General features: G+C 37.1%; 1 protein-coding gene across 3 annotated transcripts in view; it reads left to right on the plus strand.

Annotated features, from left to right (window-relative positions):
* The window catches only part of EPB41L4A (erythrocyte membrane protein band 4.1 like 4A), a 236,437-nt gene that overhangs the window by 181,709 nt on the left and 37,040 nt on the right, over window positions 1-17,688 (plus strand). For all 3 annotated transcript variants that reach the window (XM_079143527.1, XM_079143526.1, XM_079143525.1), the window contains one exon: window positions 17,327-17,417. In XM_079143527.1, the coding sequence (XP_078999653.1) occupies window positions 17,327-17,417 (91 nt within the window). The remainder of the gene's footprint in view (window positions 1-17,326; window positions 17,418-17,688) is intronic.

Here is a 17,688-nt window from a genome sequence, read left to right on the forward strand (position 1 = left end):
ATTAGAACAAAGCATTCTGACTAAGATTGTTGTGTGGGCATTACAGAGAAGATGTCCAGAAAATTGAACACTTAGTTTTGGAGAATGTGATTGTGGTTCTCCTTTCACGTGGTGATAAATCAGAATTAGATAACCTACTGAGATGTGGTTGAAATCTGTGTTCCCACTTTCTTTTCACCCTGACTGACTATAAGAGTATCTGCTCTGAGGGGAGACTTAGGTTGCCCGTGCCGAGTTATTTAAGCCTTTGTATTGGAAGGCCTCTGGTGCAGTAGCAAGTGAAAAAACAACACAAACAAAATGAAAAAAACTTAAAGTGAACCTGATTTCAGTAGACCAGAATTCCAGGTCTAGCTTGGCTATGACCTGTAACATGTCACACACCATTTTTAACTTTGATCCCACCATCCATAAATAAAGCAGTTGGGTGTACATAACTTTAAAGGTCCCTATCCTTCCTTACTTCTCTCTATTCACCCTGTCATAGACTTGGAAGGACTGAAAAAATACATACATGTAGACGTAAAAGAATTGTTAGAAACTTTTTTTTTTTTTCAATTTTTCTATTTTATCATTCAGCTGTCAAGCAAAAAGGCTGTCAGAGTTTAGATGCAAGCCTTTTTCCTTTTGTCAGTGTTATGGCTTTCTAAAGTATACTTTTAAAGGCATTTTTTTAAAAAAGTAATTATTATTCATATTAAGTGTACAAATTAATGGGATTCACTCATATTTCTATACATGCAGGGTCTGTTCATCCACACTTCTACCCTCATCTCCCTGTCCCCAGGCCCTCTTACCCAGCCCCTAATAGTTCCTCTTGTACTTTAGGTCATCTTTCTTCTTTCTGTTTCCACAGTTGAGACAAAATGTGATACTTGCCTTTTTGTGATTGCTTATTTTGCTGAATAAATAAATAAATGTCCTCAAGGTACTACCTTTTCCTACAAATGGCATGATTTCATTCTTCTTAAGGATGATACATATTTTCCCTGTATAGACATATATATCGGTATGTATCATTCTGTATGTGTATCTTAGTTTCTTTATCCATTCATCTGTTGATAGGCACCTAAGTTGATTCCATATCTTGGATATTGTGAATGGTGCTGCAAGTAACATAGGCACACAAGTGTCTCTTGTGTGCTGAACTTCATTTCCTTTGACTATATACCCAGGGAGGGATACTACATCATATGTTCTGATTTTAGTTTTTTGAGACAATTCCATGCTGTTTTCCATAGTGATACTCTAATTCACATTCCACCAATAGTATGAAAAGGCTCTTTTTTTTTCGCAGCCTCACCAATCATTTGTTTATTTTTTATTTAAAAAAAATTGTTTCCTTATTTGCTAATAGTCATTCTACTGGGGTGAGATGGATCTCATTGTAGTTCCTACTTGCATATCTCTGATGGCTAAAGATCTTGGGGCTTTTTTAATAAATTTATTAGTCACATATTTATTTCTTGTTTGTTTTGGTACTGGGGATTGGACAGAGGGGTACTTTACCACGGAGCTCACCCACAGCCCTTTTTATTATTTTATTTTGAAGCAGGATCTTGCTCAAGTTGCTTACGTCTCTCACTGAGTTGCCCAGGCTGTCCTTGAATGTGTGATTTTTCTGGCCTCAGCCTCCTGAGTGATTGGGATTACTGGCATGGTGTCACCATTCCTAGCTGTATTTCTTCTTTTGAGCAGTATTTATTCAGATCATTTGTCTGTCTTTAAATGGGATTATTCATATTTTTTGTTATTTTTTTGAGTTTTTTATATATTCTGTATATTAATCAGGTCAGATGAATACCTGGTGAGGCTTTCCCCCCATTCTGTAGCTGTCTCTTCACTTTGTTGGTTGCTTCACTGTGATATAATTCCATTTGTCTGTTTTCATTTTCCATACTTTTGGAGTCTTAGCCAGGAAATTGTTGCCTGTGCCAATATCTTTAGGTGTTTCCCCTCTGTCTTTCTTTAGTAGTTCCCTAGAAGCTGGGATTACAAGTGTGTGCCACAATACCCTGCTGAAAATCTTTTTTTTTTTTTTTTTTTTTTTTTTTAATGTGTATGGTCTTTACAATTTCAGAAGTTTCACAGGCTTGTGAAAAATGCCTTCCCAGATTACAAAGCTTATTTTTCTCATTGGAAATATATAGCATTATTGTATTTGCAAAACCTTTTAACTGATTCTTTAAAACAGTGTTTAAATGAGACTCTCATTGGTAAATTGAATAAAATTAGTTGTAAAAGCCTTTGCTTTACTACAGTTTTTAAATTATTCTTTTCGTTCAAAGTGACCATATGAATTTGAGATTTTTACCTCTTTGGTTAATTCATGGTTAAAAGTTAGTTCTGTCTTGCTGGGCAAAAACCAGAAAGAGACATTCCTTTCTAGAAAGGCTTGCATAGCTTTGTCTTTGCCTTTTACCTCTTCCTGTGTGAACATAACTCTAGACTAGTCCTTTCTTGAACTTGCTTGTACTTTTGGAAGTCTGCAGTGGGAGCTGGCTCCTCCTTGGCAGTTGTTTTTGTCACAGTTCTTGATGCTTTGTCTTGATTTTACTAACTTGTTAGGCAAACTTCCCTGTTTTCTTACCTGCTTTCTTCTTCCCAAGCAGGGGTTGGAGGGTGTGTCTTTCAGCTGTTCAGATTCTGGTTGGGGGTGGGTGTAGATATTATCTAAGCAGATGGCGTCTGAGATTCCACACCTTTGTTTTACTATCAGATTCAGGATTCCTTGTGGTGGTTCCTATGCCAGCATTTTCTTCAGACTTTGAGAAATCTGGGATTTCTATGGCTCTGTCTGCCTTACTTATCAATACCAATATGGAAAATGTTTTGGGTTCCCAAAGTTCAAGGTTATTTTGGTAGGTGCAGGGACAGAAAGTGTGAGGCAGCGGGTGAAGGGAACTACTTTCCCTGCGGAGGAGGTGCCCACTTGGCACTTTGAACACTGCAGTATGCAGATCCCAAGGCCTGGAGTATAGAAAGGGTGGGGAAGATGGTGCTCTGTAACTCCGGCATTGCCTGGGGTGAGGCTGTGGCTTCTGAGGGAACCTGGAATCATAGTCCTTCTCCACAGAAGCTGAATTGGAGGAGCTGAGCCTGTGCAGCTGCTGTGACAGCTCAGGTACCAGTACCCCTGAACAGAGAGCTGTTTTGCAGAGAAAAGAAAATGGAGTTGACTCAGTGTGAGAACACCGAGGGATCATGCAGCTTTGAAAGGAGGGAGAGATGGAAGCTGTGTCGGGAATTATAGTGTGTGAAGTCCTGCAGTGTATTTATTATCAATCCCTTTTAAAGCTGGTTTTTTACTGTACATAATCCTTTTAGTAACCTTGTGAGGAAGGTGGGGTGGGGTTGTGTTGTTTCTTTGTTTTTGTTTTTGTTTTTTTGGTTTTTTTTTAAACCAATGAAGAAGCCAAAGCCTGGGAACATTAAATAATTATTCAGGATTATACAGAAGGTAAGGCTGGGGGTATAACTCAGTGGTATAGAGCAATGTCAGGATTTGAACCTAGGTCCCTAGAATACTAGGACACAAGATTGTAGAATAAATGGTAAACAAAAAGGGAGAAAGATCCAGAATGATTTGAAAATATACATCCTGTTTTTTCCCTATGATGCAATTTCTTCCCTGTCTTTTTTCAGCAGATGTTCTTAAGAAGACACTACGTTCTGTTCACTTACAATGAGCAAGTCAGCCTGCTTTTACATCAACCCAATTTTAAAAGGAAGTGTCTAAGTTTCCTGTGACATTTTACCTCGAAAATAGGAGGAAAGGCAGTAACAGTGTTAATTGCAGTGAGCTTTAGGCAGGTCATATAGTCAGGTGCATATATTGTTCAAGGCTAGTTTCCTTTGTTGACACACTTTTCTATTCTGCCTTGGAGTCTTATTTTCATTCTGTAAAAGATTTATTAATATATGGCAGGTCTGGTTAGATTTTCTCTAAAAAGTTAATGTTTCTGCTCTTCTTGGGAGTGTTTAGCATTCCAAGCATAGCTACCAAAATTAGAAAAGCAAGGAGAACTAAGGGCCTATTATATGTTCAGGTTAAGGTCATAGTTTCAGTGAATTGCCATGAATGACATCTTTTTTCTTTCCCTTCTTATTCAACAAGAATTTACTGAGCACCTCTTTGGCATAAGACCCTATTCCATGAGGCATAGTAGGTTGAATAAAACTCGGCTCCTAATCTATAGAAGTTTAGTCATATAAAGATAACATGGTAATCATTTACTTAGCACTTATTAAATCTCATGCACTGTGCTAAGGACTTTCTACAAATTTTCTAATTCAATACTCCCGTTCATGATACAAATAGTTGATGGTATCCCCATTTTGCAGATGAGAGAGAACTGTGGCCCACAGGAGTTTAGTAACTTGTCCAAGATCACAAGATCAGTTGACAGAGGTAAATTGGCAGAGCTAAGAAACAAATGTAGGTTTGTGTGACTTTCAAGTTTGTATGCTTCACCACTTTGCAAGACTAAAGAAAAATAGAATACCTGGTTCTTTGTGGGTAGGATGTGTCAAGGGTCACAGAGTGGTGCCCTGAAAGAGTTCTAAGTGTTCAGAAGGATAATTTGCTCATGGCTAGAGGCAGTACATGATGCTATTGTATAGTTTTTGAAGGCCAGATAGATTAGGGAAGTAGATTTCAATCTGGGGTATGCAGCTACTGGGGTAGAGTATATAAGGGAAAAAGGTGATAGTTTTTTCTCATCCATTGCTGGGTTCATGACTGGGGCCTGTATAACACATGACAGATTAACAAGAGAAAAACATAGAAATATGTTTAATAGAAGCTTTGTGACACAAGAGCCTTCAGAACTGAATTCCCAAAGAAATGGGGGAACTCTATTTTTATGGACAGTCACACAGAAGTGTGATTAGGGGATAAATGGTTATGGCCTAATGGGGAGGAAGGGGGAAGAAAATGAAAGGGAGTTTCCTAGGTTTTATGACCTGCTTCAGGGGAGAAGGGTGTGTGTGTGTGTGTGTGTATTAGCTGGGTGCAGTGACCTGCCTGTAATCCTAGCAACTTGGGAGACTAAGGCAGGAGGATTACAAGTGTGAGGCCAGTCTCAGCAATTTAGCAAGGCCCTAAGCAATATAGTAAGACCCTGTCTCTAAATAAAAAACAAGAAGGATTGGGAATGTAGCTTAGTGGCAAAGCGCCCCTGGGTTCCATCTCTGGTAGCTCCCCCACCACAAAAAAGGTGTATGTGGGAGTGGGGCTTTTTCTACTATTTTCTCAAAGTTACCATATTTTAGGGTACCATGTCCTGAACTCAGTCAAGAAGAGAGGGAGATAAAGAGGATGGGCTTAGAGAGTTTTGACTGACACATTTTCCACATTTTCTTTCCTGAACAAAACTTACCTGTGGTAATTGACATGCTGGTTCTTCTCTCTAGCCTGCCTTTTTGCAGTGGATTGACCTCCATTTTACACAAGAAAGAAGTCCTTTCTCCAATCCTAAATTGTCTTTATGTGTTAAACGTCCTGGGTTGGTGTTAAAAAAGTAAATGATTCTTACTGTCAAGCAACATATCCATTGCTAAGTCATTGTCTCATTTTGACGTAGAACAAAACTGAAGGAGGATGCAACGGATTTATTACCTGAGAGAATATTCAAAGTTATTTTGAATAATATGTCAATACTAGACATGTAACTCTTAGAAGTCCTTCGGGACAGTGTGGTGTCCTCATGACAGGACACCTTATATACACCTCTACTTTGTACAAGTTTTCTTGGCATAGAAACTCCATAGAAATAAAATAGAAATAGGACTGGAATGTAGCTCTGTGGTAAAGCAAGCAGCACTGGGTTTGATCCCCAACACCAAAAAGACAAATAAAATAAATAAAGGAATATATTTGTCCCTGTACTATTTAAATTTAGCACAAAATGAAAATTTTTATTAGATACGATACACATAATTATTAGGGAAACAAAACCATCCCATTTATCTCATTAAGAATTATTTTCTAGTAAAAACTTACTTTTAATGTTTAATAATTATTTTACCAACATTTGTATGGCCTATTACTAATATTACTAAATGTAGTAACCTAGTTCAGAAATTATTTTTAGTACTTAGAGCTCCCACCAAAGAAAATCCCAGGACCAACAACAACAACAAAACAAAAGAAAACAAAACAACTTCACTGTTGCGTTTTGCCAACACTTAAAGAAGAACTAATACTAATTTTTCCTAAGTTATTGTAAAGGAAGAAGAAAGAATTCTTCCAAACATATTTTCTGAGGCCAACATTACCTTGATACCAAAACCAGATAAGAAAACCAGACACTATAAGCCAATATCCTTAATGAACATCAATGCAAAAATTCTCAACAAAATACCAGTAAACTAAATCCATCAGCACATTAAAAGGATTATTCATCACTATCAAGTGGGATTTGTCCCAGGGATGTAGGGATGGTTCAACATATACAAACCAATGAACATCAACAGGATAAAGGATAAAAACTCACAAGCATCTCAATAAATGTAGAAAAGGTGTTTGATAAAATTCAGCATCCTTTCATTATAAAAATTTGGAACAAATCAGGTTAGAAGATATGTACCTCAACATAATAAAGCCCATTTCTAGTAAACCAATAGCCAGCATTACACTGAATCAGGGGAAAACTGAAAACTTCTTCAGATCTGAAATAGGGCAAGCAGGCCCACTTTCACCACTGTTATTTGGCATAGTGCTAAAAATCTTAGCCAGAGCCACCAGGCAAGACAGAGAAATAAAGAGCATCCAAATTGAGAAAGAAGTCAAATTGTCACTGTTTGCAGATGACATGATCTAGTATATAGAAAACCCCAAAAACTCCACCAAAAACCTATTAGAACTAATAAATAAACTTAGCAAAGTAGCAGGATAGACAGAAGCAATATACAAATATTAACGTATGCTAACAGTGAAATTGCCTGAACTAGAAATTAAGAAACCAATTCCATTTATAATAGCTACCAAAGCCCAAAAACCTAGGAATAAATTTAAAGAGGTGAAAGAGCTCTATGGTGAAAAATTATAAAACTGATGAAAAAAATGGAATTAAACACAAAAAATCGGAAAATATCCTGTGGCCATGGGTTGGAAGAATCGATGTTGTTAACATGTCATGCCACCCAAAGCAGTTTATAGATTCAGTGCAATCTCTATCAGAATGCTGATGGTGTAGGGCTGGGGACATAGCTTAGTGGAAGAGAGCTTGCCTAGCATGCTTCAGGCCCTGGGTTCGATCCCTAGTACTGAAAAAAACAAAAAATGGTGTTCTTCACAGAACTACAAAAAAATTTTAAAATTTATATGGCACTACAAAAAGACCTGAATAGGCAAAGCTGTCTTGAGCAAAAAGAACAAAGCAGGAGGCATTACATCACCTGACTTCAAAACATACTGTAAAGCAGTATGAGTGAGGCTCTGGGTTCAATCCCCAACATTGCAAAAACAAACAAAAAAACAAACAAAAAATCAAACCAACACATCTGCAGCCAACTGATTTTTAAACAAATATGCTAAGACACCCACTAGAGAAAGGGCAGTGTTTTCAACAAGCACTCCTGAGAAAATTGAGTATCTGTCTACATGCTAAAGAATGAAACTAAACCTAGACACCTATTTTTCATCTTTAAAAAAAAATCAATTCAAAAGGTATTAAAGACTTACCTATAAAACCTGAAACTATGAAACTACTAGGAAAAAAAAGAAAACGGGAAATTCTTCAGGACATTGGAATGGGCAAGAGATTTTTTTTGGATAAGACTCCAAAAGTGTAGGAAACAAAAGCATAAATATACAAATATGATTAGCTCAAACTAAAAAGCTTCTACACAGCAGAGGAAACAGTCAACAGAGTAAAGAGACAACCTACAGAATGGTAGAAAATCTTGGAAACTATACTTCTGAGAAGGGATTGATATCCAGAATACACAAGAAACTCTAAAATTCAATAGTGAAAAAAAACAAATGATCTGATTTAACAGTAGGCAATAGACCTAACTAGACATGTCTCAAAAGAAGACACACAGATGGCCAGCAGGAATGTGAAAAAATGTTCAGTACCAGTAATCATCAGGAAAATGCAAATCGGAACCACAATAAAATATCACCTCACCCCAGCAAATATGACTATGATCATAAAACTAAGATAACCAGTGCTGGTGAGGATGTGGGAAAAGGAAGCCCTTGCACACTATTGGGGGCATGTGAATTCGTACAACCATTGTGGAAAACCATATGAGTGTTCCCCCAAAAATTGAAAATAGAATTGCCATGTGATCGAACAGTTTCATTCCTGGGTATGTATCCAAAAGAACTCAGTGTGTCCAAGAGACATCTGCACTCCCATGTTCATTGAAGCAGTATTCACAGTCAGCCAAGGGGTGGAAACAACCTAAGTGTTCATCCACTGATGAATGGATAAAGAAAATGTTTACACACAACCTGAAAGACCGTTCAATCACAAAAAGAATGAAATCTTGTCATTTGCAGCAACATGGATGGAACTGAAGATCATTGTAAGTGAAATAAGCCAGTCATAAAAAGACAAATACTGCATGATGTTGCTCCTATATAGAATGTAAAAAGTTTATCTCATAGAAGTTGATAGTAGAACAGCAGTTACAGGCATGGCAGAGTAGACTAGAGGGGAGGGATACATGGAGAAGGGTTGGTTAATGGGTGCTAAGTTACAGTTAGATGGAAGTAAGACGTTCTGGTGTGCTGTTATATAGTAGGCTGATTATAGATAATGTATGTATAATATTTTAATATTAGTGTAATATTACAATATTATAATAATGTACATTTTTAAAAGTTGGAAGGATTTTCAAAGTTTTAAACCATAATGAAATGCTAAATGTTTAAGGAGATAAATGTTTAACCTGAGTTAAACATTATACAGTACATGTATGTACTAAAGCATAACGTGTTTAACCCATTAATTATGTACCATTTTTATGTTTTTGTGTGTCAGTTAAACTGGGATGGTATTTTATTACATTGGATACATTTTTATTTATTTATTTATTTATTTATTTATTTATTTATTTATTTATTTATTTATTTATTTCAGTGCTGGGGATCAAACCCAGGACCTTGTGCTTGCAAGGCAAGCACTCTACTGACTGAGCTATCTCCCCAGCCCTGGATACATTTATTTTTAAAATTTATCTTTTAATTTTTTACAGACTGCATTTTGATTCATTGTACACAAATGGGGTACATCATTTTATTTCTATGGTTGTACACGACATAGATTCATTAGATTCATACCATTTGTGTAATTATACATGAACATAGGGTAATGATGTCTGTCTCATTCCACCATTTTTTATACCCCGCTCCCTCTCCTTTCCTTCTACATAATCTAAAGTTCCCCCATTCTCCTCTCCCTCCCCACCCATTGGATACATTTAATAAAGTCACAAAACAGTTTCATTTTAAAACATCAATATTTATGCTACAAATTACATCCTTTGGTACTCTTTAAACTTTAGATGGAAAATGTTAGTTATCATCTTAGATACATACTCCAAAGCACATAGTTTTAAAATTTCTTTCATAGTGATTACTTGTGTGGAAATGTTAAGGACCTCTGAATTATACCTGCAGATGAGTTTAAATATGGAAGCAAACAAAATAAAATATTTTCAGTTTTCCCTTAACCAATAAGCCTTTTAATGGCAGCCCTTATATACAATTATATGTACTCTATGTTTATATTTACTTTATGTACTATTATAGTTTCATCATATAAAAATGTCCAAAGCAGTCAGTTGTCCAGCACTCTCCTATGAAACAGAACCAACTGTAGCTCATGTCTGGAATGATGCCCCTGCCCTAGATCAAGAGGACATACATTGTGCAGTTTGGGAGAAGGTGGCAGGGGAAGGTTTGGTGTATATTGCTGAATTGTGTGGTGTAGCTGAGAGGTTGTGGGGGTTACCAGGAGTTACCGTCAGGATAGGATGTGAGCATTCATTCAACTCTCTGCCCTCGAATTGTGTCCTCCCGTCATAGCACGTGCCTTCCCAAACCTCTTGAGGTCAGCCAACTATTCCCAGGTGGGTGTTGTCTTCAGAGAGTCCAAGAGAGCTAGAAAGAAGGACAGCTGCCCTCTGCTGGACCACATCTGGTCATTCTGTCCCTCTGAGTGATCTAAGCCTTCCCAGGTTGTTGTTTCTGAACCTGGCATTGGGACCCTACGAGGAGTAGTGTCAGTGGTACCCTCTCCCTTAGTTTGTGCACCTCTGTAGTTTGGCAGAGGAACCAGGATGGAGTACCTTCATGTCCTTGCAACTCGTACCTCCAAATTGATGGAGCAGAGGAATTGGGAGAGTACCAGGTTAGGGGAGAGGAAATCAGAAGCAGACTGACTTGGGAAGGCACCTATAATAATGCACAGATGTGTTTTCTTCCCATCTTTCCTATCCACACCCATCTTTATAAGCTGTCTCCCAGCTTGTTAGTGGAATGCCTTGTTCAGTCTTGCAGTTGGCATGTAGCAGACAGTGTCTAGGTCTGTATAGTTGTGGTAAAGAAGTAACTGCTTAAATGGCACCCTTTTTTTTTTTTTTTAAATATTCTTTAGTTGTAGATAGACACCATATCTTTATTTGTTCACTTTTATGTGGTGTTGAGGATCAAACGCACTGCCTCACATGTGTAAGGCCAGCACTCTACCACTGTGCTACAGCCCCAGCCCCTTAAATGGCACTCTTGGGGTTTTGAAGGCAGAAATGCTTTACAAAAGAAGTTCTTTTGAGATGAATGAGCCAATGTCAGGCATTCGAACTTAAATTAATTAGTCATGGACACAGGAACATTTTATTACCCAAATTTTTGTGTTAAAATTTTTTTAAAAATAATTTAATGACTGTGTGCTCTGCCAAATACAAAATCTGCCATGATGATTGGGGAGAAGATATGTAAATTTTTCTCATGTCCATTTCTCTGTTTGACCATAATTTGTGGCATTAGAAAAATAATGTTTTATTTTCACTAATTTTCTGTTCTCTGCTGTTACTTCCATAAGTACCCAGTCTAAAGTTGGTGAAAACAAGGCAAAGTGACTTTGTACTGTGAGAAAGAAAGCTAAAATATTATTTTCAATTACTAGCTCTTTCTTAATTATTGACTATCATATTTCTTCAGATAAGTTGTAATGGGTTAGATGATATAAATCAGATAACTTTTACTGAAACTTTACAGTATATTATGTTAGGAATAGTTATCATCTGTCCTGATTGTTCGTCTTAAGCATTAGGTACAGTTTTTTTTTTTTTTAAAGGTTAGGGAAGAAATAAAATGATTAAGTAAGATAAAATTTAACCTAAAGGTTTACAAATTTATATTTGAGGGGCTTTAAAAGAAATTATTAATATGTTACAAACCCATTTACTCATTAGCAGCAGAATAAGGTATCCTCACTAACAATATATGGGCTTATTATTTTTTCATTTAAGGTCACTCATTCACCTTCCATTCCTATTCTGTGAATTAAAAGCAGTGCCAACATTTAAGTAACATAAAGGATTTGATTTAGATTGACAGGTATCCAATTGAGTTATGAACTTTGTACAACTTATAATGCTATTTAAATGCAAAGTATTTTTATAATTGAAAATGCATGTCTGTTCATCATCCAGTCTGTACATCACAGGATGACTTTTAGGAATTGCCCCCCAATCAGATAGCTGAATAGATCCTGGGAAAATTGGTTCTGTTTCTGACGGTCACTCTTCCTGAACTGAAGGCAAGGGTCACTTAACATGAAGGCACTCAAACGTGAACAGAATTAACCACACAAAAGCCTGGTAGTGGTCCAGTGCACACAGCCTGGAAGCATTTGGAGATAGTGTGTTAAAAGTGAACAAATGAGACCCTGGGGCTCTAGACACTGGCATTGTAGTACTGTCTAAACTGGTGTGCCCAAAGTCAGCCACAGTATCTTCTAGTCCAGAAACAAATATCACAGGCTTGAGCTTGATTTGGTTCATTAACAAACTGTAGCTGTTCCTTGATATACTTGCTATTTCAAATAAGACCTACTTCTTGAAACAAGGACTTTATCTTTTTAACATGAATGAGATGGTATATGAGATGACTCGGCACTCTTGACAAATCTAAGAGGTCTCACTTGAGCTAATATTGTTTTATTTAATGTAGAATAGAGACTTATTTAGAAGTCTTAATAACTGTATGTCAGTAACTGATCGTTGATATAGATATTAGGTGGCTGTGATTTAAAAGAACAAGGTGCCATAGCAGAGGCTGCTTTTAAAGCTCTAAGCAGGAGTCTTGTCCTGTAGGACTTTGGCTTCAGGTGGGCTTGAGCCTCATCTCATATAACTACCACCTCCAGGAGGTTGTTGTCATTGTTTTTAAATTTTTTTTTCTTGTTTTGTTTTGTTTGCTTTTGATACTGGTTAAACATAGTATCATTACCCTAAGTTTTCCTTTCTAGTGGAAAACATGATAGAAACAGAAAGAGCTTTACTAATAATAGCGCTTTGTTGAACACCTCCCATGGGCAAAACCCTGCACTGCAACCTTGAGGGGGCCACAGTGATGCATCCTTCATTTTAATAAGCTCTCATTGCCTATTCATTAAGATCTTAAGGCCTTGTTATATATAATTATGTTATGTAATTTTTCTTGTATATATTATAAGCATTTTTGAAATGTGTGTGTAATAATCCTTGTTTCTAGATAGGTGGGAAAAAGCTATTGAGCTTTATCTAAAAGATAAAGAATTACTCCAAATGGGTTGATTGCTGATGTGTAGGAAAATTGCTCTCAATGTCTCAAATTTTTTTTTTTTTTTTTTGCACCAGGGTCACTTAACCACTGAGCCACATTCCCAGCCCTTTTTTAAAAAAAATCCGAAACAAGGTCTCACTAAATGGCTGAGGCTGGTCTTGAACTTGGCAATCCTCCTGCCTCAGTTTTCCTAGTCTCTGGGATTACTGATGTGTGCCTCAACACCTGGCTCAGTGTTTTATTCTTTAAGTGGATGGTGGTTAAATTGTTTACTTTGTAATTACTCATTCAGCTGTTTATATTTGTTGTTTTTTTTTTTACTTTTTTAATGCCTATTTTAATTTATAACTTGTTTAAATGAAGACATGAGCCCTTAAGTGGAAAGGGTTTGTCAGATCACTCTTCTCTGTAACCCAAGATTCTTAGCTAATGTAGAGGATTGGTTCTGGAAGGTGGTATGATGAGGGGAAAATAAGCTTGGAAAAGGAAAACAGGGTTAGTAGTGCATGTTGTTAAAATGGAAAATCAGTAAACCTAAATAATGTACAACCTAAATTTCTCCGCAGACTTCAGTAACCAAATGTCCTAGCATTACCGAATTGATTTGCTTTCTTCTCCAATGGTGGTCTGGCAAAATCTCACTAATTTTACCTGATTAGGAGGATAGGTATTACTTTTAAGGGCGTATTTAGTGACATGAAGAAAGCTAATAAATACTGCTGAATTGGGGTTAGGATTAGTGTATGAATGGATACTTCAGAAATGCTCCCAGTAAGTTAATGCTTTTAAGTGGTTTTCCCCTCTGTGTAGTCTTGTTGTATGGTTCACATAGTTATGAAGCGGGGGAGTACATATAAATGGACTTTAGTACAGATTAACAGACTATACATGCAAGTGATGAATAGTTCACAAGTTTAAGTATAAAAGAATCACGAATTAGATTGTTTTACTGACAATGCCTTATCTCATTTGTGCTGTATATATGAGTTATGTTAGTAAATTAGTCTGACAATTTGAACAATTCATTTCAAGTCTTCTTATACTGCTTCTGAGTGTCTGTGACAGAGAGCATGCTTGTGATGTTTCTGAAATTCTTTTGGAAAATCTGGGTTTTTTTTTTTTGTTTGTTTGTTTGGTTTTTTTGGTATCAGGAATTGAATCCAAGGGCACTCAACCACTGAGCCACAACCCCAGCTGCTTTTTAGATTTTATTTAGAGACACGGTCTTGGTAATTTGCTTAGGACTTCACTAAGTTGCTGAGGCTGGCTTTGAACTCTGGATCTCTAGCCTCAGCTTCCAGGCTGCTCAGATTACAGGCAGGCGCCATCAAGCCTGGCAAATGCTAGTATTTCAGCTGGGCATGGTGGCGCATGCCTGTAATCCGAACGACTTGGGAGCCTGAGGCAGGAGGATCATGAGTTCAAACTGGTCTCAGCAACTTAGTGAGGCCCTAAGCAACTAAGCAAGACCCTGTCACTAATAAAATATAAAAAAGGGCTGGGGATATGGCTCAGTGGTTAAGTCGCCCTGGGTTCAATCCCTGATACCAAACAAAAACAAAACAAAAAGCTAGCATTTCATTTTTAAAATTATTATTTGGATTCTGCAAATAATCAAACATTGGTTTCTTTAAGAATACATATAACATAGTTTGCAAATTTTCTATGTGAAAGTATTCTTCAGTTTTATTTTCAACTTATTTTTGGAAAATTTGATTGGAAGTAGACTAAGTAAATGTGCTTAAGCAGCTTTACTTTGCCTAAAGTGAATGGTTGTTAGACTAATAAAAGACTAACTAGTCTTAAGCTAGTTACACAGGGCTTTGGTTGACATGATGTTCACCTTCACTCAGCTCTTTTGGGATTGATATCATTGGCACAGGGAATTGGTCCCTCTGATGTGTCCTCCTTTCCCCAGCCTGTGAAAACAGCCCTGTTAAGGTCCTTTCATTTATATTTTAAATTAGTAATACTTATTGAAAACAATACCACATTTAAATAAAACTCAGTAACAATTAAAATTATTATGTTAAGTCATACCTACTGTCTGGGACACAGATGAATTGTATCTCTCCTGCCACTGCTCCAGGGCTGAATCACATGGAGTTCCACATAAGAGAAGCAGCTCTATCCCAGATTTGTGTCTGCAATTTTGAGAGTTAGCCCTTGTGATTTTAATGGTCATGTGGTCATGGCAAAAGTAACTTAGACAATGGCACTGTCCGCCCATATTTGATACATGTGGAGTAGTTCAAGGGAATGGGTTATATCTCATTTATCACATCTCCTAAAATTTACCCTATGGTTACTCTTTATAACATTGGATCTGGGGTGTTGTTCAATTACTCTCACTGGCTCCATCATGAGCTCCCCTTTAGTGCCAGATATTTCAGACTCATCTGTCCATATAAGGATTCCAAAACAGGAATAAGGTTCAGATATTGAATCCATGTCAGATTCCTTAGAATAATGGTTTTAAGAACTCTTATTTGAAACCACTACTTGTTTTCTGTTTAAAGCATATTTATTAATGTCTATGTTTCTAGGTGGGTAGCCACACATACCTCCAAACTTTTCTGGAAGAAAACTGCCAACTTTGGGGGTGCTCAAATATTCTTCTTGTCTTTCATCTTGGTTGCCTGGGAGAGAAGAAATTCTTCTCTTGGTTATCTTTCAAATGTTCTCTTCATTGGATGTGCCTTTCACTTGTCCCTTGAAGAGTTGTCCTTCCTGTTGATCCATAATTTACACTGACTTTGGGCTGTTCTGAAGTGGGGCCTACATGGTAGATGGAAAGCAGTATATTGTGGTGGGTGAGAGGAAAGTGTCTTGAGTCAGCCTGCTCAGTTTCAAAGCTATGTGGCCTTAGGATATGGGCCCTATCTTTGAAAATGGGATAATACTAATATATACTTCATAGGATTGTTTTTGAGGATTACCTGAGTAAATACAGGTGAAGTGCTTGAAACAATACCTGACACATAGTAAGTGCTCAATAAATACTAGCACTTTCTTAGTATTGCCAACTCATCTTCATGACTCAAACCCTCAGAGGTTAGTGATGAGTATGGTTTGCGTTCAAGTGTTCTATTGGATGTATCCCTTCAAGAGCAGCCCTGAGGAGGAAGCTCGTGTGTGCCAAAAACACTTAATTGAATGAGGCCTGTGGACCTCCTTGCTGGCTGTTTCCCCTGCTCATCAGCATTGCCCCTTTCCCAAGTGAGGTCATGCACACTGGAGAATAGTCATCACTGGAGCCCATGCATCTCAGTCCTAAAGACTTTTCAGCCTCTGTCCTGAGAACAGGACCCAGAGCTTCAGGGCTGGCGTTTCAGTCATCTTTATTTTGACTATGATTTCCAACATCGCATCTGCTGTGGGCTCCCTCTGCTGGTCCATCTAGCATGTATGCAAATCTGTGAAATGACTCCTTTTAAAAATTTAGTTTTAGGTTTTTAGGAATGTTTGCATAAAAAGCACATTTGGAAAATTTGTTTTGTATGTGAGTGATGTATATAACATCTGTCTTACTCTTTTTTGCTATTCAGATTATGAATAGGAATGTTTCAGGTTTGTTTTTCTTCTCTTTTTTTTGGTTTTGATTTCAGATGAGGGCTGTCATAACATGCTGAGAACTTCTTCACAATATAGTTATCAAGAACTATTATGTTTTATATTCCAATATATGGTACTAAATATCCTAGAATCATATCTAAGTAAAGAATGTCCATTATAGGACCACTTAATTTACTCTGAAAGTGTCAAAATGTCATAACTTCGACTTCTGGAACATTGTTGAGTGGTTAGTACATGTTCAAAAATAGTACTACATATCTGGGTACCTCATATTTAGATCTTGCACACCTATGATTCCAACAACTTAGGAGGCTGAGGCAGGAGGATTGGAAGTTGGAGGCTAGCTTCAGCAACTTAGATCCTGTCTCACAATAAAAAAGGAACTAATGATGTAGCTGAGTGGTAAAGTGCCCCTGAGTTCAATCCCTAGTACTGAAAATGAAAAGAATAAGGACCAAAAAAAAAAAGGAAAGAAAATAGTACCTCATATTTCTTGATTGGTTCCTTATTTACTTGGAGTTATAATCAATGGATAAAATATGCCACAATGTCCCTAAAATTGCATTTAAAAATAATAATTCTGCTGGGCACAGTGGTGTACACCTGTAATTCTAGCAACTTGGGAAGCTGAGGCAGGAGGATCCCAAGTTTGAGGTGAGTCTCAGAAACATAGTGAAGCCCCAAGCAACTTAGCAAGAACCGTCTCAAAATAAAAAATAAAAAGGGCTATGGATGTAGCTCAGTGGTTAAGCATCCCTAGGTTCAATCCCCAGTACCAAAATAAATAAATAAATAAATAAATAAACAAACAGGACGGGGATGTAGCTCAGTGGTAGAGTAAACCTGGGTTCAATCCCTAGTACCTCAATAAATGAATAAATAAAAATAATTCTCTGCTTCTTTGTGTTTTCCTTATCTCTGTCTCTTTTCTCTCTTCCATCTTTTGTTCTTTACCTTTGCTAATAGGATCAAACAGCATAAACCGGATAACTGCAAACCTAGAAAATGGAGAAAATGAAGGAACAACTAAAATCATTGCACCTTCACCAATAAAAAGGTCAGTAGTTACTAAAGAAACATACAACCATATGCTGTCATATGTCCTTGTTGGCAAGGTGAAGAATTTTTTCACTTTGATAATTAACTGATTCTGATCCATGGGTTCAGTATATAGTCTCTCAGACAGAGACACTTTTTAAAATGGCAGTGAAATATTAAACATCAGGACCTTCCTCTCTTTTTGTAGAAAATGCTTTTACTGTCTGTGTGATGAACTCACAGATCATCTGGTGGTCTGCATTCTCGGCAACACAGTGAAAAATTCCATG

This window comes from Sciurus vulgaris, assembly GCF_902686455.1.
Source record: "Sciurus vulgaris genome assembly, chromosome: 6".
NCBI lineage: Eukaryota > Metazoa > Chordata > Mammalia > Rodentia > Sciuridae > Sciurus > Sciurus vulgaris.